Raw genomic sequence first — 18,343 nt, 5'->3', positions numbered from 1 at the left:
GCCAGGATGGTCTCGATCTCCTGACCTCATGATCCGCCAGCCTCGGCCTCCCAAAGTGCTGGGATTACAGGCGTGAGCCACTGCGCCTGGCCAGTGTAGGTTAAATTTTTATCAATTACCTGAGAATTAGAAATCGTTGGTCTTTGTTATATTATCATAATTTTTCTCTAATTAGATCTCTTCTTCAAGTCAAAATTCTGGATGAAAATTCTTAATACCAGTAGCATTAGGAAGTTTATAGATAAAAATACTTTCTCTACTTATAAAACTATCCTTATAGTAATATAATACATAGTAATATGGTAATATAATGAGCTGTAATTCTAGGCTGCTTCACTGCTTTGTAAACTTAGGCAGATCAATTATCCATTATTCGCCAAAGTGTTGGGTTCCATATGATGTTGGCTACAGGTAGAAGGGGAGAGCGATACATATGTAAGTTTGTGTGTAAATTAACATAGAAATCTTGCTTATTAAAATGTTGGACTTCACAAGCTATTATTAAGACCCATTTCCTGAATTTAAGGAATACTTAACACCACTACCAACATGATTTTAAGAAGGCAGTTTGTATCATTACTATTGTAGTTCATGCTATGCTTTTTGCTTTGGCGATGGATGCTGTCTCAGTTTAGCTTCTTACATTTGGTGTCTTTGTTTTCATTCTGATTAAGATGTAGTCAATTTCACGGCGTTAATGATCTGCCCTCTGAGGGCTTAAAGTAGACCCTGAGCATTTGTAAAGCAAGAAATGATGTTAGTAAAGATACTTTAATTGCGGGGAGTTCTCTGTTGGCTGGTAAATAAGGACGTTCTCTGTGAGTTCCACCTTTCTTTGAGAAATTTTCGTGTTTCCTGTACTATTCCTCTATTATATCATGGAAACTTACTAAATCAGCCTGTGCATTCTGTCCACATATTCTCTCATGGTGCCTTCTGGTCCTAGCAGCTGAGTCAGGGCCATCAATAAATCTTCTTCTTTTCCCCCAAGATATTCCTAGTTGCTTCTTTACTGTTCATTCTTGTAATTCCATTCATCTGTACAGGTGTATCATTTAGGATGTTGGGCAGTTGCATAGCATTTCACCTAAGGTCACATCCTGATGGGATTTGGTGGGATCCTAGAGCTGGCTAGGACCACTTGTGAGAGCTGATTATTAAATTCTCAGAAATGACGTGAGTCAGTTGTTAGACTGCTTAAAGGTAAAAATCAGTGGTGTACTTAGGTGTTTTTTTTTTTTTTTTTTTTTTTTAAACAACATAGCTATAAATCAGGGCTTTTTCCCTGTTTTTTTTTTTCTCTCAGAGTTTCAGTATACTTGCACACCACTAATTGTGAATAGTTTTCTGTTTTGATTCCCCACTCCTTGCAATTTGCCTTTTAGTGCATAGAGCAAGCACTCAGGCTTCTTTAAGGGAAGCAAATAAATTATCACTCCTAGAACACTATTTTAGTGATTGTACTTTAGAAAAGGCTGTTATCGGTCAGGCACGGTGGCTCACGCCTGTAATCCCAACACTTTGGGAGGCCGAGGCGGGTGGATCATGAAGTCAGGAGATTGAGACCATCCTGGCTAACACGGTGAAACCCCGTCTCTACTAAAAATACAAAAAAAATTAGCTGGGCGTGGTGGCGGGCGCCTGTAGTCCCAGCTACTCGGGAGGCTGAGGCAGGAGAATGGCGTGAACCCGGGAGGCGGAGCTTGCAGTGAGCAGAGATTGCGCCACTGCACTCCAGCCTGGGTGACAGAGCGAGACTCTGTCTCTAAAGAAAAAAAAAAAAGAAAACAGAAAAGGCCGTTATCACTATTTGCCAAGTTTTACATCGTATTCTTCAACCAAAGCAAAAACAAAACAAAAGCATCCTCTGAATATTGGAGATGTGTAGAAAGTACTCTGGAATGTATAAATGTATTACTATCCCATTCTTATGCTATGGACTATTTGCTTCAGCTACCCTAGAGCATCTATCTTATGACTTGTTTGAAATTAGAGAGCTAATTAAACTGAAAAAAAAAAAAAATTTAAGCCATTATTTACCCACAAAATATTCTTGCAGGGGAAGCAAAAAAAAAAAAAAAATCTAATTATTTTTAGTGTTAGGAGCCATGAAATTAGTATAGTTTATTTCTTGTATATAAAACTCCTTTTAATTAAGTGCATGGATACTTAGTAGTTGGTGTGTCATTTAACCTATAAGTTTTTTCCACTGACAGTTAAATATGTCTTATTTTAATTAGTACTTTTACAATTTTTAGATATTTCTCAGAATCTGTGTATTCTAAGAATGACTTCCCTTATAAAAATTTATATATTATTTATCTTAAAAAATTCTTTTGAGAGTCTTGTCATCAGCTTATCTGAGAGCATTCTAGCTACTCTCAGTAGCTACTATTAGTAGCTACTCTCAGTAGCTAGAACAATACCAACTAAACCTAATGTCCCATTAAAGAAGGATGTTCTTTGACTTACAATCTAGAGAATTTCATTTTGACAAGCATCAGTGGACTTTTTACTTTGTATGATGAGATTTTAAATCAGGCAAGCCAGAGTTGGCTAGATCAGTCAACAAACCAATATACCTGTTAACCAAAAGAACATTACTGTTCATGGAATACAGTGGATATTGTAAAAATGCTTTAGGATTTATGTGATAATAATAGCTAGCATATATAGAATGCTGTATGCCAGGTTTTATTCTCAGTGCTTTACACACAATTACTCACTTGAAATGTCTAACAATGTTCTGAGGTAGTTATTATGATGAGGAGACTGAGACAAAAGAGGTGGCAACAGAGGTAAAGCAAGATTTGAGCCTGGGTTGTGTGTCTGCAGGATCTATGTTCTTAGTCACTATACAGTGACAATAATGTTCCTTTCTTCTTCCTGAGCCTATGAAGAGTATACCAATTAAGGGCAAATGCCCTTTAACTGCCAGTCTCTGAACCTCAGTTACTTCTTTAAAAAAGGACAATAGCAATTTGGAGAAGAAAAAGCAGAACTATCTTACTACAAGGGACAGTTCCTTCTCTTATGTAGAATATCACCAGGCAAAAAAAAAAAAAGAATCTCCAGTAATAATCACACAAAAAAGAAAAGATGCATCTGGAATTGGATGTGCCTATATTCTTTTGAGAAATTCTCTAAGGTTTGAGGTGCATTGACTTAAAATATACTGAAAATGGGAGTCCTCAAAGAGGCTTGTAATTAAGAGCAATAGAAGTTTGTGTAAATATTTTATGTTTCTTATTATAAAAATTATAATAAATTTGATAATATAAATTGCCTAATATCATTTTATCATGAAGTATTTTTTTCTTAAAATTGAACATTAATTTATTCTCATAGTTACTACCCCACAGTCCCAAACGTAATAAATTTTGAAAATGTATTTATAGAAAATTATCTGTGCGAGTGCTCATTTCAATTTTTATAATGAAGCAATTGTTTTGCATGTATTAATTTCTGTCACATTTTTGATCTGTGCTCTAACATTGTCTTCTTGAGGAAATTGTTATGTTTTACAGTTCAAATTTCTTAGATTTAGGACTTTAAAGGCCTAGGCTCTGTTCACATTTAATTTTGCTACATCAATAAAACATGAATGAATTGGCTAATAAAGCAACAAAACTGTTTTATGTCATAGAATATAGGTTACTGTTTACGAAATTGCTGAATCGCCCTGGTAATGCACTATAAGAAAATCTTCTCCTTTTTTTGCCGTGGTCCTGTTTGGATAGAAATAAAATTGGTAGCATGTATGTTACATGGAGGATGGCAGGGTTGCGGGGGTGGCTTCTCTTTTGGGATGGCAGATAAAGGAGATTATATGGTATTGAAAATGCCGAGGGCCCCAGGCAGGGAGTTTGTCTGCCAAAGAGAGACACGTGTACTCTGTACCTACAGCTAATCTCAATTTCTATCTTTTCTTGGTATTTAGCAATTTTACAATTTAGATGAAAGTTTGGTTATTGGTTAAAAAGATAAAATACAGCTTTTCCCCTCAAATTATATTTTTACTTCCTACAAATCTTTTAATAATGTACATGTTTGGTCAGGGGAGGTAGTAGTTGAAAGAGAGGTTTTATATGGCAAAATATACACCTACTTCTTGAGTGTGGGAAGAAGCTTGAATATGGTTTCTACTAAAAGGAGATTATTTACGTTTTAAGAAATTCCTGTAACTAGTAGCATAGCACAGAAACTGTGACCATTATTTCGTCAGCACATAGTATGGGAGATTATACCTTGTAACTGTAAGAATGATATATATTAGCATTGTCCAGTAGAACTTTCTGTGATGATGAGAATGTTCTGTGTCTACCTGTCAGATACAGCAGACAGTACCCACATATGTTTTTCAGCATTTGAAATGTAACTAGCGCAACTGAAGAAATACATTTTTAAATTTAAGTTAATTTTAATTAATTACATGTGAATTTAAATAGCTGCAGGCTGCTAATGACTGTCAGATTGGACTGTACATATCTAGATTTAAACCTGGAGTTAACGGAAGTGAAGACTGCTTAGCTTCAGGTCCTGGGTATGATGCTGAGGAGCTGAACAACCTTGAAAAGTCGTTTAACCTCCCTAATTCTCAGTATTCTCTTCTTCAACATAGAGATAATAATAGTTCTTACCTCTAAGAGTTCTGAGATCAGGAAATAAATCAATGAGCATAAAGCTCTTAGAATTGTGCCTGGAATATAATGTATGCTCAATAAACTTTAGCCATTGCTATTCTTATTTTATAATCTTTTGTAGATACTGATGAAGTAGAAACTGAAAAAGTATGGAAATGAAATAGCTCTAAAGTAATAAAAGGAAAATGTCCTGAACTGGTATAATTTTAGGTGATCCTTGAGGAATATGCGGGATTTGGGTAAATAGAAAGTAATTACAGGGTGACCATACATCCTGATTTGCTTCAGAGAATCTCAATTATTCCTTGTGTCCTGGTTTAATTACTAATGTACCCCTCTTTTGCTCTCAAATTTTCCCGGTTCGTAAGATAAATATTAAGTCACCATAGAATTAGATACAGGAGTACACCCCAGGCATTTCAGATGCAGGGAAGATAACATATTAAGGTATAGATGCAGATGTGACTATGGTGTGGTTTGAATGGTGAGTACTGGGAAGTAGAAAGAAACAGGGATCCGTGTAGGCTGGACACATTAGGGAGTTGGGATGAGAACTGGTATAAGGAAATTAGATCGGATTGTATATGCTATTTGTGCTGTTACTGAATTGCTCCTGTGTCAACATAGATTCACTTTCAGAAAAGCAAAGTTCTCATTTAATTGGATAAAAAATTTGGTGTATCAAAAAAAAACTGATACTGTTTTGTGTTCTGATTGTATTTCCATTACTGATAGTAATTTTTGTTACAGGTAATTGGGAACAAAGTGTGTTATTTCTATCATCCCTTTGCTACCAGTAACCAAATCAGCAATATGATTGGTTAATATGGAAACTAGTCAATTAAAATGGAAGATGCCTCATTATTATCTGAAGCCATGACTTTCACAACTGGAGGAAACTTTGCAAGAGTTCATTTAGTTGCAATAAAGTATTATCACTACATATTTTATGTTGCTCTTTAAGCTACATCCATTGGTCTCCATTCTATTTAGGAGGGTGTACATTTTTTAAAAAGCTAGGGGAGGCCAAGCGCGGTGTCTCATGCCTGTAATCCCAGCACTTTGGGAGGCCGAGGCGGGTGGATCACAAGGTCAGGAGATCAAGACCATCCTGAAAAGCCAGGTGATGTCACCTGCCTGTATCCCAGTATTGGAGGTGAGACAGAGATTGTTGAACCAGAGGCAGAGTTGCAGTGAGCCAGCCTGGGCGACAGAGTGAGATTCCATCTCAAAAAAAGCTAGGGGAATTTTAATTGTTGGCACTATTACTAATTGTAATTTTAGGGAAATAGAGTATTAGACTGTGAAACATAATATTATGTAAAACACAAAATTAGGAAAAACCCCGTCTCTACTAAAAATACAAACAAATTAGCTGCCGTGTGTGGTGGAGTGCACCTGTAATCCCAGCTACTCCGGAGGCTGAGACAGGGGAATTGCTTGAACCAGGGTGGTGGAGGTTGCAGTGAGCCAAGATCGTGCCACTGCACTCCAGCCTGGGTGACAGAGCAAGACTCTGTCTCACAAAATAAAAAACAGAGATTGTGGGGAAAAACTAAACTAAAAAATTAGGCAAATATATCTTTCTTATTAAGTGTAAGAATGTTACTCTAAGCATAATTGTTGTACATTTCTGAAGACCTCTTTATCTCTGATTGCATTTGACATTGACATGGTTGGCTAGCCCAGAAATCTCCCTAAAGAGTTTCTGGTGACCTGTTCTGGGTTTTCACTCATTGCCTACTTATTCTAGCTCATCATGAAAGCAGACATTTGGGTTGATCTCTGAGGTATTCCTTGGACAAACAAAGCAGATATTCCATTATGGTCACTTTCAGTATTTCTGGAGAATGCTCTGATTCTAACAATTATTGTTCATATTGTAGCTAATACTGTAATCTCCAGCTAGGGAACACATCATGGCTCACTATTCTGCAAGGAACCAGTCATTATCAATATTGGAGTCCTAGCATTTTGGGTTATTTTCAAGGTATACACTTGACTTTTTAAACTAATTCCATAAGCACTGCAATGTCTGAAGTATATGTTAATTTTCTTTGTTTGTATTTAAAGAGATAAAAAGTTAGTCAAATTAAAAGAAGAATTGGGCAAAGACCAGATGTCATTGGCATTTGAAAAACTGATAATCTTTATAAAACTCCATCGATGTCATTTATAGCACCACTTTTTGCTAGCTTATAAATTTATTAATCAAATTTGTTTATAGGTGCTTGAACTGAACAATAACTAGTTTATTTGTGTTTCCAAGTACCATGAATTTTAAAATGTCATTTAATATCTAAGCCTCTGAATGGAATTCAATGACTTTAAATTAAACCTATTTGTAAATAGCACACAGCAATGTGTGATTAAGCAATCTGCTGAGGTTTTCAAAAACTAACATTTAGAGCGAAAGTGAATCTCGTTCTAACAGAATTTTAATAAAAACTCAGTAGTGATTTGTAAATACTTTGAAACAAATTAGCCATCCCATCCACAATGATTGTTTCATCACAGCTTAGTTCTTGATGAAAATGGCAAACCACAGTTCTAATGACATAATTTCATTTCAAGAATACTGGCTTTCATGTTTAAAAAATCATTGGCTCTTTAGCACCCCCTTCAAGGTGAATTACCCCAATTAGAACTGAGAAGGCAATGCTCATATTGTGGATCTGCCTTGTGATGATGATAATGACAATGGTAATGATGAGAAAACAAGAAAGAATTACTGAATATTGGCCCTGTGCCAGGCCCTGTGCTAAACATTTGACACATAATTTATACATTTTAGCTTCACAACACTCCAATGAAGTGAAATAATCATAATTCCTCTTTCACTCATGACAAGAGGTTTAAGTGCCTAGTTAGTGGTGGAGCTGGATTCATAGTGGGCAATCTGGAGCTCTTAAGCACCATGTTACCACTCTTGACAGCAGCTATTACCTAGACCAGTTGATAGAGAATATTCAAATGATTGCCTTTCATGAAGAGTTTTGTCTTTTATTGCTTATTTCCATATCTGAGCTTTGGGTAGGAAAAGAGAAGTAGGACAGATTTTCACCAAACTGTTATAAAAGACATAATTGAAACAATTGTTTACTATGCTTCTATTCTAGATAATGGAGAGGCAATTGCCTGGCATAAAATTGCAAAACCATAATGTATGTGGTTCATGAAACCATGGCTGCAATTGCATGGCTTGCCTTAGATATTAATTTAGCTGCATTTGTTATTACTTGCACAGAGAGTATTCGTATTCACCCTGATTTAAGTCTATTATAGACACACTAGTGACTGCCACAGTTCTTATCCTGTCCACTCTCTCATGTTGTGTTCACACTAGAGGAGAGGTCTGAAGAATAAAGGTTATGTGGAAATTACACTGTCAAGGAGATGAATCCAATAGCCTGCAGCAGTGTTATCCAGTGAGCAATGGATTACATGTGTACGTGCAAGCTAAATAATATATGATTTAAGACAATAATGTAGTTTGTATTCATTTTTGGATAGTAAAAGAGTTGGCGTGTCAGTCCCTTGGGAGATTTTATCCAGGGCTTTACCCTTGAGTGGATAAAAAGAGTACAAATTCTATTGCACAGGAGATGAATAAAAACAAATTGGGGAGACCATCAGCAGAACAGACTGCTGTGTGATGGAGTCCAAGGCGACTCCAAAACCACCAGACCAACTGCCTCAGGATCCTGCCAGCAACCAGATGCCGGCAATAGAACTGACTGCAGTTTGGCATCAGGGCTCTGTGATTCCCAGCCAAGGGGAATTGCATGCAAAAAATATTTAAAATTCTCTTTGTAAAGAGTTCTGTTTTCAATCAGAAGGAGAAGTATGTTTCAGACTTAGTCTGCTGCAAATGAAATGTGGCATACTGACATCTTGGTTACAGATGGTGGAAGTGCATATGTTGGAGGGGGTGAATGCCATGCGAAGTCGAACTTTGGTTTGGTGGTAAGGTTTTGTTTATGGTTTTTAGGCCATTGAGTTAGTATCATTCTGTGAGGGGTACCGTATTGGCCTTTCAAGAAGAGGGTCTGGGTCTACTTAAAATAGTGATTGTCAACTGGAAGAGATTTCCCAACCCTACAGGGGGACATTTGGCAGTATCTGGAGATATTTTTGGTTGTCACAACTTTGGGAGAGGGCAGTGCAACTAGCACCTAGTAGGGAGAGGACAGGAATGCTATAAAATATGCTACCACGCACAGGACAGCTCCCTAAAACAGAGAATTATCTTGTCCAAAATGTGAGTGGTGCCAAAGTATGGAACTAAGGTTTAAAATTATCTGGCTTATATATATTCACTACAACCCCGCCTGCAGACAAGTGTTCATCAAATATAGTTTGATAGTGTATAAAAGAAGATTGTTAAATAATTTGCTTTACTCTATTGATGTGTGAGCAACATTTATTGAATGTCCCAAATGCTTTCTGTTAAAAAAAAAAAACACAAAATACAACTAACCTTTCTCAAACCTACATACGCAAACCACACATTTTACAAATGTAGGAGGACCCAGTTGATTCACTTTTCAAACTTGAAAAATGAGGTATATTAACAAAGCACACTAAATGAATCAGCTGATTAGGATGATCTACAAGCCAGTTCGTTTTCCTGTTATTAAATAACAAACCATGAATCTTGACAAATGAACCCACTTGTTTGACATTATTTGAAAAACTCATAACATGCTTGGTTCTGATGGTCACTTCTCCTTTGAAATTAAATTTTAAGATGGACTTCATTTAAATTCTGATAGAGAAGAAGAGCCTTTTAACCTTCATTTTGACTGTCTGCTGTTTGTCATCATCACTCTTTCCCTCCTGCTGATATTTAGATGCTCCAGAGCTTTTGCCAGAGTCATCCTCCAGTGTTTACTTCAAGGAAGTGTTTATGTTTATTGGTGTCCATGTAATTAAGAGCTAAAGTTCTGCAGTGTTGTGGGAGACTGCATGGCTTCTGGAGTCAGAGTCCCTGGCCTCGAGTCGGGCTCCAGCTGTGTGACCTTGAGAAGGTCATTTACACTTTTTGTGCCTCAGTTTCCTCATTTGTAAAATGTGAAGAATATTATTTGCCTCATTGTGCTGTTGTGAAGATAGCATATAAAATGCTTAGCAAGCACAAACAGATGCTACCTATAATTATTAGGATTACTATTTTAGGAATAGCATGTTTCACAATGGATGCCAATTCATCTTATTTCATTCCTAAAGAGGACATTGGCACTGATCCTCAGAGATAGCATCCCTAATGTGTGGCTGAAGGGCTTTAGACCCTATTCCATAATCCCTAACAGAACCTTCCAGCAAAGCTACAATGAATAAACATCTAAGAAAAATCTGCATACTAACCAAGCATATGCAGCTGCAAGAGAAATCCTCTATCTCTCTTCTTCAATCAGAGTGTCATCCAAAATCCCCTTCTGAATGTGCCATTTCCACCACTTCTAAGCTGACACTGCAAATTCATAGCAACCCCTTGCACTGTTATAGCACAGTATTACAGTGTTCAGTAACCCCAGACCGTAAGTACTCTCTCCTCCTAAATAGGATTTATAAAGTGTGACTTTGAGCAATATAGCAAAGTCAATTTTATCTGCAGGAAAATATTTTTCTTTACTAACATTTTAAAACCCCTTCCTCAGTGCTCCAAAATCATTTAAAAGCTAATCAATGATAAAATCCCAAATCCCTCTAAAGACAAAGAATTGAGAAAGAAAGCAGAGCCACTTTAATCAGTAAAGTGGCTGCCGTGACCCATTAACCCCTAGAGATTATTGACACTTATGTATTTATGTATTTATGTATTTATTTATTTATTTATTTATTTTTTAAGATTCTGTAGTTTGGTCATATGTCTTTGGCAGCAAGAACATACAAAATCGCTTTTGCTTTTCACAGATTAATTCATTTAGGCCTGTGCATTTGTCAAGCATTCCGGGAACTTTCTGCGAACATTTTGTTGATTAAAGGATGTATATTTGGAATAGGGGTGGAGAGGAAGGAATTCATAATTCTTAAAACCAAAGAATGATTTATAATGCTGACTGCTACCTGAATCAATCAGTGCATCATCAACAGATAAATGAAATACTAAAGATAAGGAAGAGTTCCCACACTGGGTGTTAAAATCTGTGCATTGATTGATTCAATAACACTGAGAAAATCGACCGCTTTCGGAAGAAATTCTAGAATTTATAAACAAACATATGACAAAGAAAACTGCCTTTTTGTATTTTGTTCAGAAAGCTTCTGAAATACATTCTTTCTCCGCAAGTCTGGTGCTTCCACTCCTAATTATAAATTACATATCTCACTTCAGTGCACACATGTTCCTGATCCTCATCCCAACTTCGGTTGGCTTTTGACTATTTTGTTAATTTTTTTCCCAGTGAATTTGTTGAGCCTTTTGGAGGACACATTTATTGTTTTAGACATCATGCAATTTACTAAATGGTGTTCTGGTTATGGAAATGCTTACAAAGAGCCCTAGGGGGGGAAAGAATTAAGTAAACACATATTGATCATCCTGTAGCTGGTGCTTTCTTATTTGATTAGTCAAGGACTCAGTCTGAACTGGTCCTTCTAATCTGTGATACATAAAGCTGGAGACATTTTTCTGGCTCCCTGGTGGTTTTAAAGGCTATGCAATGGGAAAAACTGCTTTAAACAAAGTCTCATTTTTGAAAAAGCCTGAATACAGAATGGAATTCAAAGAATTTGGAGAGAGGGGAGGTGAAAGTGGTGGCAAACAGCTTTAAAAAGGCCCTGGGAATTTTAAGAGAGTAAGGCATATAAGGGAAGTAAAGAGAAATCTCATCTGACCCATTATGAGACATTATGAGATACACCAGGAAGCCACTTCGGCAAGCATGTACTGAACACCTACTGTGTGCCGGACTTGTAAAAGAGGTAGAGCTTAAGTTTTGTGAGGATTCCAAGAAGCTACATAGAATCCTTTATGTCGGGAAATAAGTCATAGTTTTTCATGTTAGCTAAGAAACTTGAGCTTTATGTAGATATTAAATTTCAAAAGGCAATGAATATATTCTATTTAATCCAAATACCAGGAAAAGAAGGTTTTATCCTGTATAATTCATTTTAAAATTCATTCTAAAATTCTACGTGAAAAATGTTGATACTAAAGCAATACTAAAGAATAGTTGAGAAAAATGTTTCTTTCTTTTTTTCTGTCTTTCCTTTTTTTTTGACAGAGTCTCACTCTGTCGCCTGGCTGGAGTACAGTGGCGCGATCTCGGCTCGCTGCAACCTCTGACTCCCGGGTTCAAGCGATTCTTCTGCCTCAGACTCCCAAGTAGCTGGGATTATAGGCACGTACCACCACGCCCAGCTAATTTTTGTATTTTTAGTAGACATGGGGTTTCACTATGTTGGCCAGGATGGTCTTGATCTCCTGACTGTGATCCGCCCTCCTCAGCCTCCCAAACTGCTGGGATTACAGGCATGAGCCACCACGCCCAGCCAAAAAACGTTTATTTCAAGGAAGAAATCTGGAGGCTCTGGGTTTTTCTCCTGTCATGTCTACTCTTTCACTTCTGCATTTCTTAACTATTGGTCAATGTGTGTTTGCATTGCACAATTTTCTTTCTTTTTTATTTTTACTTTTTATTTTTTCCGAGACTGGGTCTTGCTCTATTGCCCAGGCTGGAGTGCAGTGGCACCATCATGGCTCAGTGCAGCCTCAGCCTCCAGGGTTCAAGTGAACCTCCCACCTCGGCCTCCTGGATAGATGAGACCACAGGCACATGGCACCACAACCAGCTAATTTTTATATTTTTTGTGGAGATGGGGTTTTGCCATGTTGTCCAGACTGGTCTCGAGCTCCTGGGCTCAAGCAGTCCACCCATCTCAGCCTCCCAAAGTGCTAGGATTACAGGCGTGAACCATAGTGCCCAGACTGGACAATTTTCTTATTCCCAACCTACCCTTCCTTCCCAAAAATAAAGGGCATAAAAGATGAAACATGATAGAAAGCTTGAAGCCCGCTGCATATAAGATGGTACAGACTCTGGCTGAGGGAAACAATGGGAATTCAGAGAAAAAGATGTTTCCAGGAGGCTGTCCAGAATTTTAGTGGCTGACTCTATTCTGAGATTTAGAATTAAGAAGCAGATAAAGCTAACACCAAGTTTTCTAACATGGAGACTGGCAGAACAACAGCAACATTGAAAGATATGGGGTAATTGTATTGGATAGCTGGTGTGGGGAATTGGGAATGAGAGAATAGGTGCAATGAGTTGCATTTGATATACTGAATCTAAAGCACATTGTCTTATAGACAGTGGGAAATAGGGACTGACCAAACTGAAAATCCTGGAAGGTGTAAAGCAGATTACTATTGCAAGAAATGAAGCTGGGTACGGCTAAAACTTGGCCTTCTTTCTCTATATGCTAAGGGCTGTCTTTATTCCATTTTTTATTATATATATATAGTAGCCTAAATATTTCTCAAGCACCTACTGTATATCAGGCACTAGGCTAGGTGCTACTCATGTATAGTTTGACACATTCCCTGCTCTCAGGAAACACAGATTAGTGCTAGAGGCAGACATTAAATAAGCCAAAAATAATTAAATAAGACCAAATACACTGAAAGCTGTGGAGGAAAATACCAGAGTGTTGTAGGATGATACTTAATTCGAAATCAGAAGGAGGGATTAGAGCCAGCCGAGTAGAGTGGGGCTGAGAATGGGAAGGGTGAAAAGTTCGGAGTACCACAGTGTCTGGTCTAAGAAGTGATTGGAGAAAAAGTCTGATAAAAAATCCTGTGGAACTTTCAGGACTTTTTAATAAGTTTGGTGGGAAGCCACTGCAGGATTCTACATACAACGTTTAGCTGTCTGTGATTAAGGCCACAGTCAGTTCTATTTCCAGGATATCTCATTATTTACCCAGACCCAATAGGCCTGTCAGTTTGGTCAGCAGCACAAATTTTGGAATGAAAAGACATACTATTTTCATGTTGAATGTGTTTCTTGAGGTTTCTTTTTAGAATGAAACTGTAGAGACACAAAGTACATTTTTTCCCTCAGATTATATTATTCCTTACCTTTATGCCATGGCACAAAAGGTATTATAGATTGACCTCATCTGAATACTTGCTAATGTGCCAAAAATGTGCTGTTTGCCAAAGACACACCTCCCAAATCTGATAAAATAGCTAAAGACTCTTCATCTTCAGATGAGAACCCAGCCCAAAATTTCCCCACTGGAATCTTGCTGAATGTGCTTATTTTGTGTTTGGGTAGCATTTGGGGTCACGACTGAGAAAATCTGGGATAGTTATATAGGTTGACATTACTACAAGACAGACCCAAACCATAAATACTAATATTATTGTTATTTTTGCTAATATTTATTGTACACTTATTAATTTCTAGGAACCATTTTTTTGCATTAACTCAACTTTTTGAAAAAATCTTATAACTTGAGAGAGTACCATTATTATCTCCTTCATATTAATGAGAATGCTGCTTCTCAGAGAGGTTAAGGCACCACTTAAAGGTCACATAGCCAATAAGAGACACAGCAGGGACTCAACCTAGACAGTCGGTGTTAGTTGAGAACTTTTGAAGATATGCCTGTATAAAAAAAAGAAATAAGCATAATTAGTAAATATATATCTATGAATTCTGGTATGTATAATTTTAAAAACCCTCACATTGTATATTGCAATTTTCTAGGAGTCATTTTATCATTTTAATTTTGCCATATAATAATGTAATGAATTAAAACAGTGGTTCTCCCAGGGGGAGCTTCCTACCAGCACCAGGGAGCATTTGGCTATGTCTGGGAATATTTTTTGGTGATCACATCTGGGGAATGGGCATTACTAGAATCTGGGAGATAGAGGCTAAGGATGCTACTAAACATCCTACAATGAGCTAGGACAGTGCCCACAACAAATAATTATCCTGTCCAGATGGTTTATAGTGTGTAGGTTGGGATCCTGGATTAGAGTAATTTAAAGAGGATCTCGAAGGTGAGGAAAGAATGGTAGCTCCATCTTGAAAACAACGAACATTCAAGGTAAAGAAACAATTTGGGGAATGTGAGAAAGAGCTAAGATGGATTCATTCATTCAGTCATTCATAGAATCACTGTTTATAGGAATGATTTCTTTGTATCAGGAATTATGCTGAACAGTAACGTCGAGGAAAACAATAGGAGGGAGTTTCTTTGGAGAAAAGGAGGGAACAAAGTAATACAGGGAAACCAAAGATGCTTGGTTATTAAAGGTAAGCTAGGGTCAGAGTTTATTGCCAAAAGTGACTGTTTTATTAGGGAGGAAGATATGCTACTTTACTAGTCTAAGGAGAGTCACTGTAGTCAGAGACAAGTTCAAATTCCATATGCTACTGCCAGGAACACCTGATAACTGCATTTTGTCCCTTTTATGGCTGACTTATGCTGTTCTGAACAGAGGGCCAGGGCGGGAGAAGCAAATGATATTCTTGAATGCAACAGAGGGTAGTGATATAAATGTGTGTGTGTGTGTATGTACATGTGTGTGTTGGAGAGGACACATAGCTTACGTTGATTTCGAGTTGTGCTGCTGGCCTGTGAATAGGTGCTGGCTTTTGTTTTTCCAGTAACAGCTTTTTCTGTTTCCAGCAGTCCTATGCACCAGCTCCCCACCCCATGGCTCCTCCCAGCCCCAGCACAAACAGCAGCAGCAACAACAGCAGCAACAACAGCAGCGGGGAACAGTTGAGTAAAACCAACCTGTACATTCGAGGCCTCCCACCAGGCACCACTGACCAGGACCTAATCAAGCTGTGTCAACCGTAAGTGTCCTTCTGCTGCCTGTGCTGTTTCTCACTCCCATACTTGCCTTGGTGGGCAGGATGTGTTATTGCAGTCAATGTACTCATCCACTGGTGTCTCAGTGAGGAAGACTCTTCTTTACAAACAGGACTTAAACTTGAGATTCAGTGCTAGTTTATTTTGGGGAGTGGAATTTGTTTACTTTTTGTCGTTGAGTGGAAGTTCTTGAGCAGATATACGTGGAAATGCTGGCTGATTCATAGATATTTGACCTGCAAGATGAAGATCAGTAATAGAGTTACACTCTCAAACCATGTGGCCAGTGGAGTCATTGATGAGTCTTATGAAATAAAAGGATTTTCTTGAGAAATATTAGTGAAGGGAATCTCAAAAACTCAGAAGTGGTAGATTTCAGGATTACCTCTTGTGTTACAAAGCTTTTCTGGCCAGTGCTTGGTGAATGTCCGTTCAGCCAGGACCATGTATTTGGAGACACATAAGACTAATCCTCTAGTTTCCTTGAACACATCTACTGCCTAGTCCAGTGAAGCTATCTCCCACCAAGGCCAAGGACCACACTCACTAAGTAGTTTTATATTTGCTTGGAAGCTTGGAAATGATGACATCCTCTTCAAAAATGTTTTCATGAATCTATTATCTACCAACACTTATGTCGTTAATTCTCTTATTTCTGTGCAAATAAAAACATATTTAAGTTCACCTTCCCATAAAATTAATAATGAATTAAGATCATAGACCTGGCTGGGCGCAGTGGCTCACGTCTGTAGATCCCAGCACTTTGGGAGGCCAAGGCTGGCAGATCACGAGGTCAGGAGATCGAGACCATCCTGGCTAACACAGTGAAACCCTGTCTCTACTGAAAATACAAAAAAATTAGACGGGTGTGGTGGCAGGTGCCTGTAGTCCCAGCTGCTCAGGAGGCTGACGCAGGAGAATGGCGTGAACCTGGGAGGCGGAGCTTGCAGTGAGCCGAGATCGTGCCACTGCACTCCAGCCTGGGCGACAGAGCGAGACTCCGTCTCAAAAAAATAAAAAATAAAAATAAAATAAAAAAAAGAATCATAGACCTGTATTTTTAGGTTAGTATCTGATTATTTTCAAAATAATATTAGAACATATATTTGTCATTTGATTGTGACTTGGCTGTGTATTTTTAAATTTTAAAAAACTATTACTCAATTGTTATTTTTCTCTTTTGCAATGGTTTTTAAAAAGCCATGAGGATATTTATTTTGTAAATGTTCTGACCTCTGAAATATTGAAAGAGGAAAACAAAACAGACAATATTTATTTGCCTTTGTCCTAGATTTTAAGATTGGGAGTTCATATCAACACAACAGAAAGTGGCAGGTAAACCAAAATACAAACACATAACTATCTAATTGCTTGACAAAACAGTAGGTAGATTAGGGCTGGAGTCCCCTGTTGCTACTGGGTGCCTTGATTTGTGAAAAAGGCAAGGCAGAACCTTGAAAGATAAATTTATATATTTTTTAATTTATTCAAAAAATGTTAAATGTGCCAGAGCTCAGACATATAAATATATGTTAGATTTTGGCCTATAGAATATTGACGTCGAGAATTAGAAGATAAATACTCAACTTTTTCTTTTGTTGTTTAAAAAATCTAAACTCTATGTTGAAAAGCAAGGTCTTTGAAAATGTGAAAGATTGTAGACCTTATGATAGAAGGTTCGGATGAAGTAAAAAGAAAAATAGCTATTGTTCTTGATTTATATTTGAAACTCATTTTTTTTTTAAAGGTAGCTGTTAGGGAAAGGTACTTTGTTACTGCTCTTTACCACTTGTAGAGCCTGTTGACACACAGATGTCTGGGCCCAAGGAATTATGATTCACTAGGTCTGGGGTAGAGCCCAAGAATATGTATTTCAAACAGGATCTTTAGTGTTGTTGATCTTTTGTGAAGCACTTCTCTCAACAGTCTTGAAGACCGCCAACTATTTCTATTGTATAAAGTTTCACTAATTGATGAGGGTAGTTGAGATGGAATTTTGAGTGTTAAAATCTGCTCAACCGCTGTGTAATCTTGAGGCATATCACTTCCTCCCTCTAAGCCTCAGTTTCCTCTTTCTTAAAAGACTGGGTTGGTTTTTATTATTTCTGTGTTTACTTGTAGTATCAGCAGTGTGCTGGAGCTGCCTCTGACTAACACATTTAAGCCAATTGTTAAATATTCAAGAAGTTTGTGAGCAATCTGTTACAGACTTGGTAGCATGAAATTGGCCCTTGTGGGAGTATTTATAACACAGGAATCAGCACATCTTGCAAATCAGAGCTTTTTAAAATTTTATTTTATTGAAGAGCTGCTGTATGAACACACCACTGATGTAGCATCATACTATGAATTGCTGTGTCAATATCCATTTCTGCATAGAATTGCCAGAATTTTGTAAATGGAAATTATTACTTAAAAGCCTATATTGCCATTTTTAACTCAGAGATGTGGTAACACAGAAACATTGTTATTGAGGGAATAAGTTTTGTTAATATTTTTTATGTGCATTTGATAAAGAATATTAAGTGAATAGAGGATAATAGTTACTTGTTCATATTAATATTTGTCAGCTAATAAGATCTGGCCCATTTATTGTTATTGTAAAAATGTTTGTGGGTTCTCCTGTTGCTGCAGTGATCTAGAACTGGGGTTTATTGCTTAGATTCTTTTTCCTACAGAATCTTAAAGAACTGATGTGATTGGGCAACATAATGTAGTGGAAATAACTGTGCACTAAGAGATCTGTCTTTCAATCTTGGCTATGCTATCAACTGAGTCTTTGGCCTTAGAGTGATGACTTTTTGCCTTTTAACTTTGGTTTCCCCCATATACAAAATAATGGATTTGAACTCAACAATCTT

General features: G+C 37.4%; 1 protein-coding gene across 5 annotated transcripts in view; it reads left to right on the top strand.

Annotated features, from left to right (window-relative positions):
- The window catches only part of RBMS3 (RNA binding motif single stranded interacting protein 3), a 1,191,227-nt gene that overhangs the window by 605,085 nt on the left and 567,799 nt on the right, over positions 1 to 18,343 (top strand). For 4 of the 5 annotated variants that reach the window (XM_032162240.2, XM_058442835.1, XM_058442834.1 and 1 more), the window contains one exon: positions 15,294 to 15,466. In XM_032162240.2, coding sequence (XP_032018131.1) covers positions 15,294 to 15,466 — 173 coding nt within the window. The remainder of the gene's footprint in view (positions 1 to 15,293; positions 15,467 to 18,343) is intronic. The other variant, XM_032162238.2, reaches the window with a different exon arrangement.

The sequence above is a fragment of the Hylobates moloch genome, unplaced genomic scaffold, assembly GCF_009828535.3.
Source record: "Hylobates moloch isolate HMO894 unplaced genomic scaffold, HMol_V3 SCAFFOLD_8, whole genome shotgun sequence".
In the NCBI taxonomy this organism is placed as follows: Eukaryota; Metazoa; Chordata; class Mammalia; order Primates; family Hylobatidae; genus Hylobates; species Hylobates moloch.
This window is presented reverse-complemented; position numbering and strand designations above follow the sequence as displayed.